The sequence below is a fragment of the Lycorma delicatula genome, chromosome 1 (assembly GCF_047948215.1).
Source record: "Lycorma delicatula isolate Av1 chromosome 1, ASM4794821v1, whole genome shotgun sequence".
NCBI classification, from domain to species: Eukaryota; Metazoa; Arthropoda; class Insecta; order Hemiptera; family Fulgoridae; genus Lycorma; species Lycorma delicatula.
The window spans coordinates 321,846,437-321,864,119 of record NC_134455.1 but is presented as its reverse complement, the minus strand read 5'-3'; the positions used below and the strand labels follow the sequence as shown (position 1 = coordinate 321,864,119).

The 17,683-nt window shown below is 33.0% G+C and overlaps 1 protein-coding gene across 1 annotated transcript in view; it reads right to left on the bottom strand.

The window, feature by feature from the left end:
- The window catches only part of tefu (Serine/threonine-protein kinase tefu), a 297,692-nt gene that overhangs the window by 95,699 nt on the left and 184,310 nt on the right, over positions 1-17,683 (bottom strand). Inside the window, exons 36-37 of the mRNA XM_075382004.1 lie at positions 14,231-14,339; positions 8,656-8,821 (exon numbers count right to left, since the gene is read on the bottom strand). Coding sequence (XP_075238119.1) covers positions 8,656-8,821; positions 14,231-14,339 — 275 coding nt within the window. The remainder of the gene's footprint in view (positions 1-8,655; positions 8,822-14,230; positions 14,340-17,683) is intronic.

Sequence of the window (17,683 nt, the reverse complement as noted above, 5' to 3'; positions counted from 1 at the left end):
TAGAATCACAATCACAGCCAAACTTGAAGAATGAAAGAGAACTAATTTTTTTCAAATTACTAGTGGTGAATTATAAATAACACCAGGCAATACACCAACAAACAGTACTCTGAAGGTTGTATGTAATCTTTGGCTTGCAACTGCGTGCAAGAGACCAGCTGCATCACTATAATGCTCTTGCCGATTTGTCATATCTAATCTAGGATTTCTTAGTCAAGTATGGAATTCTTCAGGTTCATCAAGCTCCTTACTCACTAGACACAACTAATTGTTTTTTCTGATCGTTTCCCATACTGAAGATAACAATGAAAGAATCCAGTGATGTTACGCCTTATTAAGGAGTGTTTGATCAGTTTTTAGGTAATAATTATAGAATATCTGGAATGGTTAATGAATTCAAATTAATGGTAATAAGGTAAATGTAAAAAACAAATCCCTTTGGTTCTTTTTCTAAGTGTATTTCCCACAAACATGCTTTAGCCTGGTTTTCACTATCAGATCTATCTGATTATGGAAACCAGACTAAAAATACTACCAGAGTATAAATATTGAGGTACCAAAAAATAGAATTGGAAGTCATTTCAAAAGTATTTTATAAGAAATAATTTTGATAAGTCTAGTTTTTTTATAATTAAAAGATAACACTCTTGAGTTGATCTAGTTTTTTTTTTTTTTTTTTTTTTTAGGGCAAAAAACGGTTGGACGTTATCATCGCCCGGAAAATAAATAAATAAAAGTAATTAAAGTTGTTACATAAAATTAAAACTTAAAACTACTATCACAGTAAACAAAATCCGGAATGGGTGTAAAAGGCCCATTCTCGGATAACAAAAACACTAACATATAACTTAAAACTACGTTAAAAACTATCATATTAAAAATAAATAAAACTTAAAACTAAAAAAGGAAATAAAACTTAAAACTATTATGTTTAAAGTCTTACAACTAATATCACAGACGAATTTAAAAAACATAAAAAAAACAAAAAAATATGGATATATATATATATATATATAAAAAAAAATTCCGATAGGGAGTGTAAAAGGCTCGCTACTCGGATAACAAAAACAATACATAGGGCTAGACTAATTAAATTTTTTGTATTAACCCTATACTATGCAAAAACAGAAACATCCGGTTTAAAACCTCTTTATCATTACACAAGATACCATGGATGTTTCTGGGTAGTTTAAATTTACGACGCAATGCCGCATAACATATGCAGTCCACGAGTATGTGGCGCACAGTCACACGGCAGTTGCATCGTGCGCATAGAGGTGCTTGTCCTCTTGTAAACAGGAACTCGTGTGTCCTATCCGCAATCGACAGAGAACTATTTCCTCACGCCGGGGTTTTCGGTATGAGGAGTCCCATGGTAACACAGAATCTTTAATCTGACGAAGTTTATTATCAACGGTAGCCGTCCAGTCACCTTGCCACCTTGCTCTTAGTAATTGTTTTACATAGTTAATGAAATCAGAAGTAGCAACTCGGGTGGTGAAAGGAGGCTGGTTACATGCTTCTTTGGCAGCGGAATCTGCATGTTCATTACCTGGAATCCCTACGTGGCTAGGGACCCAGCAAAAGCTTAATTCTGTGTTGCGATTATTCAACTCAGCGATTGCGTTGTAAATTTCAATGACGATAGGATGTTTGGAATAAAAGTTTTTTAAGGCTTGGAGAGCACTACATGAGTCACTGCAAATAAGAATTTTTCTATATTTAGGGTTAATGATGTTTAGAGCCTTATTTATAGCGTATAGTTCAGCGGTAAACACACTCGTAATACTGGGTAGACCAAACATATAAGTTGTTTCATTGACAACAAATGCACACCCAACTGTATCGTTTTGTTTCGATCCATCAGTATATACGACCGCATCTGGTTTCATCTTGGAGAGAACACACTGAAACATTTGCTGAAAGACAATAGATGGTGTTGATTGTTTATAAGGTTTATTCTCCATGGAGGATATGAGCAAGGATGCATAGGAAAGAAAGACGGTGTGTCAACATTTACATGCTGCAGCAGATGCCAGGTACGGAGCAATACAATGTGGATGGTCCTCATACTTTCCTAAATTAGGATTTTTAAAGACTGAGTCAAGAGCCGGGTGATTTGGCTGTCCTCTGAGATGAGCAAAATAAGATAATAAAAGCTGGTCTCGTCTATCCCAAAGTGATGGTTCACCACAGTCTACAAGTAAGCTTGCGACAGGACTTGATCTAAACGCGCCTGTGGCAAGCCGAAGGAAAGCATGATGTACATTATCCAGCATTTTAAGCACGAATTGACGAGCTGAAGAGTAGGCGACACAACCATAATCTAAACGGGAGCGAACAAAGGAATAGTAAAAACGTATCATACATGACCTATCGGCTCCCCAGTTGGTGTTAGTATGGACTCGCATCATATCTAGTAGTTTGGAACATTTTGTTTTCAATTCTTTTAAATGTTTGACCCAAGTAAGACGGCTATCAAAAAATAAACCTAAAAACTTGATGTAAGTAGAGATAGTAATAGTCACTACGTTCTGAAAAATTTGCGGAATAGAAGGGTTTTGTAGCCGAGAAAAAACTACACATTTTGTTTTTTCGGATGAAAATGTGAAACCAGTAATCCTGGACCAAGCTTCAAGGTGAGATATAGTGTTCTGCAACAGTCTCTCTGCTGTAGGTGTTGAATGGCTTGCAATGTAGATAGCAAAGTCGTCAGCAAATAGAGAACATGAGACAGGAGCCTGAACACATTTGGTAATATCGTTTATGGCTAAAGAAAATAAGGTGGCACTTAATACACTACCTTGGGGCACTCCATTCTCCAAGATGAAACTATCTGAGAGCGAATCATCCACATGAACACGAGCCGTTCGGTGATTTAAGAATCCCCGGATAAAAGCAAGCATATTGCCCTTGATTCCCCATTCTTTGAGAGTGTTAAGAATACCACGTCGCCAGGCTGTGTCATACGCCTTTTTTATATCGAAGAAGATAGCGATGAGGTGCTACCGATTTAGGAAAGGGTTTTGTATGGCTGTTTCTAGTGACACTAAATGGTCAATAGAAGATCGTCCTTGTCGAAAACCACACTGTTCTGGAGATAGAAAGCCATGTTTCTCCAAGTACCATGTAAGTCTGCGGTTTACCATTCTCTCCATTATTTTACACAAAACGCTTGTTAATAAAATAGGGCTTGAGGGGTTGGTTTGGTCTTTACCAGGTTTTAGTACTGGTATAATAAATGCTTCTGACCAGCCGGGTGGGAAGACTTGTTCGGAGAATAAACCGTTGAAAATATTCAAAAGTTGTTGTAGTGCCGAATTAGGAAGGTGTGAAAGCATGGAAAGGCGAATGTTGTCCGGTCCAGGGGAAGTGTCCCGTGAGTTTTTAAGTGCATGTAACAATTCTTTAAATACGAATGGAGTGTTTAATTCACCAACCGAATCACCAATGTTTAAAGATAATACTTCTATTTGTATCTTGTACCGTTGAAAATCGTTATTATATGATGAGGTGAGAGACACCGAGCAGAAAGATTTTGCTAGACTATTTGCCGCTTCTGAGGGTGATGAAAGGAGTTCTCCTTCATCAATAAGACCGAGAATAGATTGTTTTGGTGATCCGAAAATTGCACGAATTTTCTTCCATACAGTAGACGTGGGAGTAGTGCGTGAGATAGTGCTCACGTATTTCGTCCATGAATTCCTCTTAGCGTCCAAGAATACTCGACGGCACACCGCTCTAGCCCTGCGGTATAAATTTAGATGTTCTGTTGTAGGCCTACGATTAAATTTGCGTAGTGCCTGCCGTCGATTCCTAATAGCATATTTGCAATCATCGTTCCACCATGGAACAAAAGGACGTCTAAGATTACCCAATGTTTGTGGGATATATCTGTTGGCATTCTCAAGTATCATGGACGCAAAAGAAGAATATTGGTCGAGGATGTTCGCTCCATCGTCAAACTGAGATTGGAATGCTTTATGGTATCCGTTCCAATCTGCCTTTTCAACAATCCATCTCCGTGGCCTTCTTTTAATCTCGCAGTCTACACCAAAACCAATAATAATTGGTCTATGATCACTGCCGTGAAAGTCATCACAAACAGACCAATTAAAATGGGGGAGCACATTCGGTGAGCATATGGAAATTTTAAGGTTAGATACAGTACCAGTTGATAAGGACATGAATGTGTGTGATCCATTATTCAGTAGGCAAAGGTCAAAGTCTTGTCTCAATCTGTTTATCATATTTCCTCGAGTGGAGCAGAAGGTTGAGCCCCAGGAAATATGATGGGCATTGAAGTCTCCTACTATTAACGATGGAGATGGTATTTGCGTGAGGAGATTTGAGACATCTAAAGCACTGAACTCAGTGTTCGGTGAGAGATACAGATTGCAGATTTGCAATTTGAAGGGAATAGAGACCTTTACTGCAATAGCGGGAATGACAGTGGTTAGTTGAATTCTTGTAGCTGACACCCCATTCTTCATGAAAATCGCTACTCCACCACTCTCCCTACTGTCTACTAGGCAGTCGTATCTCTCACAGCAGTATTCTCTGAGTGTAATTCGGTCATGTTGTAGAAGGTGAGTCTCTTGGAAACACATCATTAGTGGATCATGTGTGTGCGCTAGTACTCTAATGACTTCAATGCGGACCGAATACCTCTAACATTCCACTGAATAATGTTCATAAGTGCAAAAAAAAAAAATTAATTAATTAAATAATTAAATTTCGGAAATTATATAAAAATTAGTTGTACGTGATTGGGTTTTTATTTTTTGTATTTTTTATTTCAAAGAACTCCGATGTCCTAGGGTGAAGTGGTTCTTCAACCATATCATAGTATATGAGGTGATGGTGGAGGAGATTTATTTGAATGGGATGCTGCAGTTAACATCCCAGAGGGGGTGGTTATGTGGGTTCCCTTTACGGGGAGCTTATTAGGTGGCTTACTGCCAGCTGTGATAGTCGCTACGACTTTGGGAGCAGGAACTTTTGTGTGTATCACACTGTTGGATTCACTAACTGCGACAAAAGACGTTTTATTCATCTTTGTCAGCTCTGAGATAGTGGCTGTAAATGAAGCTACTTGATCAGAAAGCATCTGAACAAGTTTTTTAAGTTCATTGCAGGATCCGCACTGCTGATTATTAACGTTTGTAAGAGTTTGTTTCGATGTAGCGGTAGCAAAAGATACATCTGGTTTAACCAGGTTCCGTGAATTATTTAACTTTTTGTATTCTCTTCGTGCGGCCGGGAAAGATAGCATTTGCTCCGTACAGATTTTGAGAATTGCCTTTTCTTCTTTAAAGATTGGGCACTCTTGGGAGCGGGCTGTATGTGGACCACTGCAGTTTGTGCATTTTTCACTTTCTTCACAGTTAGTGTCATTGTGACCTTCTTTAGCACATCGAGCACAGATCTCAGTTTTTGTACAAGATGTTGTAGTGTGACCAAAACCTTGGCATCTGAAGCATCGCCGTGGGTTGGGTATGAATGGTCGTACCTGAACCGAGAGGTAACCCACTTTAATCTTTTCTGGTGGAACAGGGAGATTGAATGTTAATATACGAGACGGTGTCGGTTCTTCTGTTCCGTTCTGCCGTTTCATAATACGTTTCACTTCAACAACATCTTGGTGGCAAAGCTCGTCAACTATTTCAGTAATATCTATATCTAAAAGGTCTCGACAAAAAATTACATCCCGGCTTGTATTTAAAGTTTTGTGGCTTTCAGCACTTATATTTATACCACCCATATTACGGAGATGTAAGATAGATCGACTCTGTTCGTCGTTGAATGTTTCGACCAGAATCGATCCATCGCGTAATTTCCTGATGTTCTTTGGGGAGCCACTTGCACCTGTTACAGTTTTGTTTATTAGGAAAGGTGAAATCTTTTGGAGGGAGCCACCTTCCTGACTATTTTGGAGAACAACAAATCGAATATTTTTAGTGTTCAAGTCTAAACATTTGTAGTTCTCTTCCATAGGACTTTTATCCGTGTCAGACAAAGCTGATCGAGGTCTCTTCACAAGACTTAATTTGGTGGTTTTTTCAGATGGACCACCAACCATCTTGGAATTTAATATAGAAACAGAAATTTTGGTCCCACGAGTACCGGCGATAAATGGACCACTCCAGCAGAGCGCACGCGTACTGGAGCTAGAGCTAAGTACAACTGGGTTCGCCCTGGTGCCCAGAGGACATCGTTCGAGACTCACTACGTAAAGCCATTCACCCATCGATACGATTTGTTCCCACCTTGGGTTACGGTTGCGTTTCGTAAGATGTCGCAACACCAGCGAGTGTTAATGTAAGAAATATATGGATGTTGTTGTGTAATTGTGTATGTTGCAATTTATGTAGTGTTCTTGGTGTAGTATATGTGTATAATGTAAAGTGTTCTGCAGCTCACTGTACAGTGGGAAGAATAGCTGCAGAGGCTAGGCCCGTGGGGACGCCAACCCCCAAAGTCTTTAAGAATAAGACTCCCCGTCGAGGGGAGTTGAACTAGTGATGACTAAAAGTACAACATATTTCTTAGAAAACGTTTTACTTTTATTTTACTCATTTTTATTTTATTTTGAAATTTTTTATAAATAATACTATTTTTAAGATTCTATTACATTATTCTATTTGAAATAAGTATCTGAAGTTTAGTATTGTTAACCTAATTTTATCAGGAAAAGTCTTGCTTTTAAATAAGAAATGAAATATGGAAAAAATAACATAACATATTATTTACAATTTACTTTTTTAATATTACAGGAACAGTTAGTCCGAGATGTATTTATCACTAAGTGAATGATGTAATCAGTGACATGTAATAAAAGAACACAGAATGGAAACTAGTCAACAACATTAGAGGAAATCTTCTAAGTTGCCATTTGCAAAAATAGCACTATTTATTTATCAGTGGGATTTGAATAAATATTAATACATGATCAAATTCTGCACTTGAATAACTTGAAAGTAGGAACAGAAACTGTCAGACTGGAAAAATTATCTACAGGAGCTCTGCAAAACATTCTTACTAATGAACTCAGGCCACATAAACATAACTGATGCATTTTGCCTCTCCAGACAAAGATTGTACTGTAGAAGAATGTATCATACACATGGGTTTTTGGCATAGTTGGCAGAAAAATAGGAATGTAAACTATGACAAAAAATAAACTGATCCAATAAAACATTGATAAAAACAGAAACTGTCAGCTTTCTTCCAGGCGCGGTCCCGGTCACTATATTCAAAAAAACGGAACAGTAGAAAGGAAATCCAACATACTTGGGGTGTAGTACCAATATTACAGTGCAAACCATTATGGATATTAAGTTAGTTCTGCTTGTTGATTCAGAATGAATACACAATTTTTTTAATCACTGTGAAATTTAGGAAAAACTAGAACATGGTACAGGGTCGTGATTGATTCATATATCTGTGAATCTATGAAGAATCCAACAACATGTTCTTGATCCAATGAAAAAATAATAATATAAGCTATACTACGATATAAGCTACCCATCCACCTACAATAGTTGTACTACTATATTTCAATTACAGAAATCACTTATTACACTCATAGACTACAGTAATTAAAATATGTAATGTGAATGAGAATCTTTAAGTGACACCTATTAAAAAAAAAGCCCCCATGATAATCTTACGACACAAAAATTAGATGAGCAATTACAGAGATATCATTAAAGAGTAGCAACCTAAATGTTATTGCAAGAGTTCTGAAGTGCGCAATACTCTTCTAATAAATTTATAAATCTTAATAAATAAGTAAGATGCAAAATTCAATACTAGAATCTGCAACCAAAATTTTTTACATGTATTTGTAGACTAAAGATCTGGTAATGGTACAGACCACACTGGCCATGCCTTTATACACAAGTAGTTTAATTAGCATTTCACTCTATTTTAAACCAACTGTTATATAATTGAAAAAAATAACATTTTTGTCATCAAGTATTTGATTCAAAAAATATTTCTGTCAGTAATAATACTAACAGAATAAAATTGTCAGTAGTTCATAATAAAACAGAGTTCACTGTTAAATGCAGACATTAAAATAATGTCCAGTTTCAACAAATATGAAATTTTACTTGGAACATATTGAAGATTTATTATTTTATGATTATTACACATAAAATTATTTAAATTTTGAATTAATTTTATCTAAATGTTAATTAATTGCCTAAAACTACAATAATTAATAAATAAAAGGTAATTACAAAATAAGTCAGTAATCATGAGCAAAAAATAATATGAAATGCACATCTCATAAAGCTCAATACGATTTCAACAGCCTAAACCACATCATTAATGAAGTACTATTGCACTTAAAAAGATGGATAAACCAGTCTTCAAAGGTAATGAATGACATCAAAACAGATAAACCTTTGTGAAGTATGAAATCTGATTTTGATAAACCTTTGTGAAGTACAAAATCTGATTTTGATGACTTGTTAATTACTAACAATTAACAACAAATTTTATTAAACTATTAAAACCAGCTGTAAACAAAAACTTTCAATTAAAGATAAAATTACTCCAATAATCAATTACTTAAAAAATGAAATCATTAAAAAAATTCAAATTACTGTCAAAGACAGTCTAGGTTTTTATTGCTAGTAATCACACCTGTAGAAGGAAGGCTGTTGTTTAGTGGTAATTCTAAGTCATACGTTTCCATGACTCTGTCCCATTTTTTTTCTAACATGTGATGTTGAATTCTGGTATCTGGATCTAACAAATGAATAGATACACATCCATACACTGCATCAGGTTCACCTATTCTCTTGTATGCCTGTAATATCATTAAAAACTTAAATAGAAACAAAATATAAAAATTATTTATTTATTATATAATCTCAGGTATTGATTAGTACAAGTATTTTAATGAATAGGATGAAATGAGTGAAGTGAAAATGAATGAGGTGGTATAAGATAAACAATAATATTTAAAGTAACAATTGATTACAATAATGTAATGATAAAAATACTAGCTTTTGTGTTACATTTTTTATGGGCAACTATATACACACTTGGATTCAATTATTAAAACATAATAACTAAATAAAATTATCTAGTATATTTATACTATTAAAGAAATTATTAAATAATCCATTTTAAGTTTAGTTATAATATACGTAACTAAAACATAAGTCTAAATAATATTCCTTTAACTCAAAATAGTCTTTTTAGCAAGATAATTTTTAATGTAATGAAATTAAATGACCTTTCTAAACATTAATTATTATTAGATTAGTTTCTGACAAAAATCTGCTTTTTTGGACACTTATTTAACTTTCTGAAATATTAATAAACCAAGCTAGTGTGAGTGCAGATCTTTAATGTTACTTCCTTCTTAGTTCATATAAATTAGCTTTACTTAACATGATTAGAGAATTCAGCAGTACCAGTTTTTAAACTGGTACTGCTGAATTCTCTACCTTGTTTTTTTAAAGTCATTTATTAAAATAATTATAACTATCGTAATTAAATATGTGAAAAACCTATGCAATGTGATTTTTAGTGTATATATATATATATATATATATATACACACGAGGTGCAACAATAAAGTAATGAGACTGATTTTTGTTTGCAAGATGTGGCAATCCTGCAGCTTGTGTAGGCATACCATTTTTGACCTTGGTCTATAAGCTACTTCTAGTCCAAGCGGCACATTGATGCAACTGCTCAGTCGTGAGTTGTGCTGTAATAAGTGAACACGTGTTTGTGTCTCTCGTCACAGAAATGAAACCGCAAAATATTGCGCAACGGTATGCTATTTCTTTTTGCGTTAAATTGGGTGAAAACGCGAAGACAACTTATGCTAAGCTTCAGAAGGCTTTTGGAGAGGAGGTTATGTCAGGAGCTCAAGTTTTTCGGTGGCATAAAATTTTTAGTGAAGGCAGAACGAATGTTGAAGATGAAGACCACAGTGGACAACCATCAACCTCACGGACAGATGTCAACTTGACCAAGGTGCGTGAAATCGTACGATCTGATCGAAGATTATCCGTGAAAATGATTGCAGAAGAACTCAACATCAATTGAGAAACGGTTCGTCTAATATTAACTGAAGATCTTGGTATGAGAAAGATTTGTGCAAAAATGGTCCCCAAAAATCTCACACAACAACAGCAAGAAACACGGAAAAATGTGGCAGCCGATCTGTTAGAGCAAACGGAAATCAATCCAGATTTGTTGAGCCGTGTTATCACTGGTGATGAAGGTTGGTTTTTCAATACGATCCAGAGACAAAACGCCAAAGCTCGCAATGGTGCTCAAAGGGATCACCCAGACCAAAAAAAGCTCGCATGTCAAAGTCAAAAGTGAAGTGCATGCTTGTGTGCTTCTTCGATTCCAAGGGAATTGTTCATAAAGAGTGGGTGCCTCCTGGACAAACAGTTAACCAGTATTTCTACAAAGAAATTTTAGAAAGACTTCGTAAACGAGTTCTTCGTGTCTGTGCCAACATTGCTGATAATTGGATTCTGCATCACGATAATGCGCCATCCCATACTGCTCTGTCAGTACAGCAATTTTTAACCTCACAAATTTCAGTACTACCACACTGTAAAGTCCGTGGGACTTTTTTCTATTTCCAAGAGTCAACATGGTGGTCAAGGGACACCATTTTCAAACAACACAAGATGTCCAAAAAGCTGTGACGAGGGTCTTGGAGGATATTACAGAAGATGAGTTCCAGAAATGTTACCATCAATGGCAGAAGCGCTGGAATAAGTGTGTCCAATCAGAGGGGAATTACTTTGAAGGTGACAATACTAAACATGACTAAAACGGTAAGCAACATTTTTTTTTCACAACATCAGTCTCATTACTTTATTGTCGCACCTCGTATATATATATAATTGCTAATTGGCCAAATAAACAGATAAAGATTAACAATTAGAAAAATCTTATATAAGAAAAAAATGGGATCTTTTCTTATGCCCATTGAATAACATTCTTTGTTTCTTGATGGATAATAAATTTGCATGGGATAATCCAAAATAAAAACCTAATTGCATGGGATAATCCAAAATAAAAACCTGCATCATCTTCAACATGTACATAAATGTATGCTCAAATAATTTTCATTGATGCCTTCTGAAGTGCGTATTTTTTTGTAATTAATTTTTATATTTAATATCTTCTTGTACTTACTTTAAAATTATTTCATGTATTTACATTTTAAATAATATAATAAGGGACACAACTATCTTAATTAGTCACATCTATCTTTTATTTTATTAACTGTGTTTTGTGATGCTGCTCTCATCAAAGTTTTACCGCAGTTTCCTTTGATCCATCTAAGTAAATGCTGAAGCAGCTCCTTTTTTTTTATAAAACAGAATATCTACCAGTTACTAACATGATCTATACTAAAACTATATTACAACATATCTAACCACTACTGGCTTTATTTATATTAAATCTATATTACTGACTGATCAGAATTAAAAATTGTTTTATTTCCCAAATTGAGTTTTTTTTTTGCAACAATCAAATTACTGTTTCACTCTGAAGCATCTTCATTAATCATTAACTAGGTATTTATTATAACTATGTATACTCCTGTCCAACGTATATTATATCTTGGAGCTACTTGAAAGTCAGAAAGAATTTTTAGGATACCAAATAGGCTGCCAGAACTCTGTTTGGTGCGGTAGATATGGTTTATGTAGACAAATGTTAAATAAACAAAATGTTTTACATTCCATTTATTACTATTTATAAATGTGCCAAAAAGTAATTTATTCTTTAAAAAAATTCACTTTTATCAAACCAGAAAGAACTATTCTCATGGTTACCAATACTTCAGCCTAGAAGAAAGGACCTTATTAAGTTTAAATTTTATTTTGCATAAATCAACTAATGATCTGAGGATCTTGTGATGAACTTATTTAAAATTAAATAAAAGATTTCATTTTACAGAAACAATTTTACTGAGTTGATAAGTTTTTAAATAACTACTTATCAGATAAATCTAATTTTTTTTTTTCATCATTTCAAAGATAAATACCTAATGTGAATGCCTGTTTAAAGTATAATATTATTTTCTGAGACAATTTAAAATTCAGAAAGAGTTTTCAGTAATATCTAAGATGTTAATTAGGTAAAAATCTTTAAAATTATTTTATTAATGTGTAACGACTTTATTATTTTTGTAAAATTTCATCACTATTATTTCATACCAGCTACAACATTAATTTTTTCATTAATAATTTTGCACTTTGTCATGCTGCTCTTATCAAGGTTTTCCATGGTTTTTCTTGATCTCAGAGGAAATGCTGGAACAATTTCTTCTTGTTATTCATGGAATGGCAAATCAACAATTTCCTAAGTGATCTGCACAATGCAAAATCATGTTATTATATGAAGAAAGTATTAAGTTATTTCTGCTCTAAGGATAGTGATAATAAATGTTAAGCTACAATTTATTGGTAAATATAAAAAAAAATAAAACTATCCATCATCATTTATTTATTCATTTGTTTATTTAGTAAAATATAAGAGGGAAATAATTATAAAACTGAAATAATATTGATAGATAAATTGTAGTTTCAATTAAAATAATACAAGTTATTAAGTAAAATATAAGCTATTTAAAAAATTTACCTCTTTTATCAACTTCTTTAAGTACAGTTCTTTAGTATATTACTTGCGAAAATAACAAATCCAACCTCAGTATCATTAGAAGTTTGGTGAAGAGTTCTCTGAATGTTTGTGGAACATTAAAAATCACTGCATCATCTCCCTATTTTTATTTCAGCGACATCAAACATGATAATCATTAATTAATAGAAGTGAACTCTGAAGTACAGGACAAATTTATTGTGGCTTCACTACTGTCATTTCATTCTTAATTTAAATCCTTCAATTTACAGGCTACTATTTCCTGAGACATTCCAGATATTGCAAAACCATCAGATTATAAGGAATGCAGTTCAATTTATTTATTTTGAGTCATTACATTAATTATAAGCATTATTCCACGAATAAAAAGCTAAAAAAAGAGACCATGAAAGCTAGAGAGGTGGCTAAATGAAAAATAAAGGAGATAAAATGACTTAACATTTTATCTTGCATAATAATTAGAATATGTCTATACTATATACAGTATAAATATAGAAGTGATCTATATTACAAATATATTATTTTTTATATATTATATCAAAAACAAGTAATATTTTTATTATATAGAAGTGATTTTGGGAGAGAAGAATAAAAAAACCACAGCATTTATGAATAGTATTTGAATTAAGAATTTGCATGCTATGTAGAATTATTTGGGAGTTGAGAAAGAAATATAGCACTTACAGATAAACAGCAGTAGGACAGAACTATTAAGTCAGACTACATAGCACCAGAAATATAACAAAAAAAAAAAAAAAATAGCAAAATATAAATAAGATAAAAATACACAGAACAATGAATAAATAAGATTATTAGTTGGAGCAGTATTTAAATGACAAAGAGATAATAAAAGGCTGATTGCCATAAATTGTTAACTGTAGGGGTTTACAAACAGAATGTACTCAGAGGTTACAAATCCTTACTTTAATATGAATGTGACCAAGTATAAAAGGATACAGTGATAAGAAGAAAAGTTTTAAAAATAAATAAAAGTGATAAAGAACATCTACTAAATATCTAATTCAAAGATTATCATTTTATGTCAGTCAACAAAGAATACCGACTGTAACAAGTTTATTTAACAAAAATCTGTTTTTTCATTACTCTTTAAAAATTAAGACATTTTCTACGTACACCAATCAGATAGAATGTAGCAGACATTAACAGAAATCATTTACCTGGATAATAAAGGGTAAATTTTAATATAGAATTTTATTATGATAAATATCCAGTATCTAGAAGTATACCTGGTAAGAATGTAAACAAAGTAAAAACTGGAAGAAGTTATGGGGTAGAAGTAGCGACTTTATTTGAAAAGTATAAGGAAGTCTATGTTTCAAGCAGCATCATCCAAACATTAAAAACTACACATGATAATAGTAATAAAAAATAATATTTATTATCTTTTAATATTGTATTAACAATGATTTTGTTTGTAATACAAAATATATTTCACCTAAGTTTTAACATAAATTAAAAAACTAATAAAAAAAATTTGTTATATAATGTATTTATACTTTGCTAAAAGAGTTATAAATGTACTACAAAACAATAAATAAAATGTTACCTCAAATAAGAGCCTCAGTAATGTTAGACCATCTTCTAAATTCTTTTCTTTAACATATTCCAATCCACATGAATTATTCTGATCCATACACCTCAAATCTTCAATTTCACTAAAGTAACAAAAATGAAAAAACAAATATGGAATTTTGAAACCAAAACATCAGCCACAATGAATAAACTGGATATGTATTGGCTATCAAGATTTTCTGAGGAATTTTTTCTCCAAAGATTATAAAAGCTACTTCGAAACTAGACAACATAGTAAAGATTAAAATACTTTTTCAATTGGTGCACTTGTCAAGCTAATCATATTTATTTACCAAACATTCTCAAGGACAAACTTAGTTTACACCAGTGGTTCCCACTGGGTCAATCATAACTATGATTTATGCCTGTTTTAATAAGCATTTACTTAACATTTTTTTTTATTATAAGTTAACAAAAGCTAGCTCTACTAATATCAAGAACTACCTAATTCTGTGAATTGTTTTAACAATATTTACAACCACTTACCTGTATGAGTGAGCATTTTCTGAAATATCAATTTTTTAAAAATAAATATTGAAATAGATTTTGTGGTAACTTAACTTGAGACTTACATTGTGTCCATTTACTTCAAATATAATGATGTCAGCAGACAAAACAAACATGCCAAAAATTTTATTTTAGATCAACCTGTATAAGTGAACAACAATTATTCTTAAAACAGAAATATAAAAGGTACATCCAGAAGGTAAGTTTTGTTTCTAAATATTGCTGCTACACCACTACAATTGTGATTCTACAAATATGTGCTGAGTTGACGGATACGTTAGGAAGGGATTGACACCGTTCTTATTTAGTTGTCTCGTCTGTACAAATGTTAGTGTGGGTTTATAATGTTTAAGAAAATTGAGACAACCATTGGATATGAAATTCAGCCTGTAAGTTATTTTTGAATGCAAGAAACATTAAACCAAACCAGTTGAAATTCATCACCAGATTTATGAAGTTATGGAGAAAATGCAATGAGTAATTCCACAGTACAGAGATGGGTGTAACTGTTTACTGAAGGACACAATAACACGCACAATGCTGAATGGAGTGAGTGACCATCTTTGATTATTGACTATTTTTTTTTCCATGCATTTTCCAGTAATTTCATGATAGCTTCTACATGAAATTGTATCTGAGAAACTGTGCGCATGCCAGGTGCTTAAGATGCTGGTGGAAAATCACAAAATAAATCCACTGGGCAGCAGGTTACAATTTTTGACTCTGTACAGAGACCAAGAAAACTTCTTGAGCCGTATTAGTCACTGGGAACAAGACGTAGGTGTTGCATATAATGCCTGAAATGAATCAACAATCAATAAAATGGCAACATACTTTGTGGTAATAAACTAAGAAATTAAGTTCCAAAGGGCTATTAAGAAGATCAAGAACATATTCATGTAAATTTTTATTACTCTTTGGAAGTACAAATCTTATTTAATTTTTTTTTTTATATAGTTCCTGCCATTGTTGAGGCATTTATCATAACAGGCATCAGAAGTTGTATCCCTTCATCATAAAATGATGCACCTGTAATACAAATCACATACTTACAGTCAAATCATGACTTTTTTGACGTCGTCTTTGTGGAACTGATGGCCAGCAAGGTAAGTTTTAAGACACTGGACAAGTGATACTTACTTATTGCAAGGTACAAGTGCTTTTGATACTTACTTGCAAGGTACAAGTGCATAAGTGCAAGATGTGTGGAAGATGATTGAACTGTTTCCACCAAGGTCATGAGGAGCTGCAGCATGTGGGTTAAGTGTTGTCGTGAATCAACTCAGCATCCTTGATTCAACAACCCTAAACAATCTCGTCAAATATTCTGAATGGTAAGTTACAATCTTTTCACAGTTTGCAATAAACATCACTGTTGAGTGTGCAGCCTCGCTGCAAGAATTCAACAAGCAAAACAAAATTTTTTGTCCCAAAATGTTATGCATATGATCTTTCAAGGAAAAAGCATCAGCTTGAATATTTTCCTAGGAGGCAAAGTATGTTGCCATTTTATTGATTGTTGATTCATTTCAAGCATTATATGCAACACCTACGTCTTGTTCCCAGTGACTAATACGGCTCAAGAAGTTTTCTTGGTCTCTGTAGAGAGTCAAATGAATCCTTTCGAGGCTACAAATTACAAAAAAAAATCTATAACTAAAAATAATGCCCATCTCAAGTACTAGATAATAACTCGTGTGCAAGAAACATTTGCTCTTCATATTAATTACTTTTTGAATTAAAAATTTTGTTAAACTTAGTGTTCCAATTGTACGGAATTTTGAAATTCACACGTTATTTATTGCAGCAAGATTGACTATTATGGCATTTAGAATTACAAAGTAATTTTGGAGATTTGCACAAACATCTGTTCATCATACACTTTTTCACGTAGTTGCATTTCCTGAATTCCTGCCCACCAACTAAAGACAGTATTTTCACAACCTCACCTATGCTCACTGTCTTAGTTTCAACTTCCTCTACACTCAAAAAATTTTCTTTGCACAATGTAATCTGGTTTCTTGTATACATCGCTTGTAGTTTACCCACCTTTTTAGCAAGCTCATAAAAATCATCGTTTTTAATACCAATAATGACAGCTATAATTGATTTTGGATCCAATTTTTTGCTCTATCTATATCTGGTACTTTCACTCTGACGTTTTGCTCGACAGAAAGTTTTTGGAACTTTTTAGACGATGTTGCCTTCATCTTTTCTGTCTGCTCTTCAAGTGCACTTTTAGCTGGCATTCAAAACCTCTGCACTTTTTGAATTTTATCAATCACTGTTTTTAAAATATTGTGTGTCGCCGATGATTCTGCTGGACTTGTTATGTCTTGCTATTTAGAAGTGATTTCGTTACAGAATTGTCAACTTTTACCAACAGAATATGGTAATTGTCATAACATATATATATATATATATACACACATATATACACAAGAATTTTCAATTCTCTTTATTGTCAGTCAGATGCTTTTCCTTTATATATATAGAAAACCAACACAACATAACACCATAATACAAGCTAATTCATCTCATCCATGGAGTCAAAAAATGGCAGCTTTTAATTCTCCGATGTATAGAGCTATTAATAATTATTAGGATGCCTCAACTATCGTCCTCCAACCACTAATATTCACAACTGCGACCTTCTTATATAACAGACATTACTAACTTTATACTATGATGACCAGTTGTTGTGATTTTAACATTTTATAAATTTACTTTTTACATAATTTAATTTTAATGATATAAATTGAAGAATAACTTTTCTTGAGGATGGTCGAATGACTGAAAGTACTAGAAAAGAGACTGCAGACGAATTGCTAGTAAGGTTGTATTTTACTTATTTATATATAAATAATATTATATACCAACTATGTCATGTTTAAAAAACTTAACATAAATTGTTTTATTA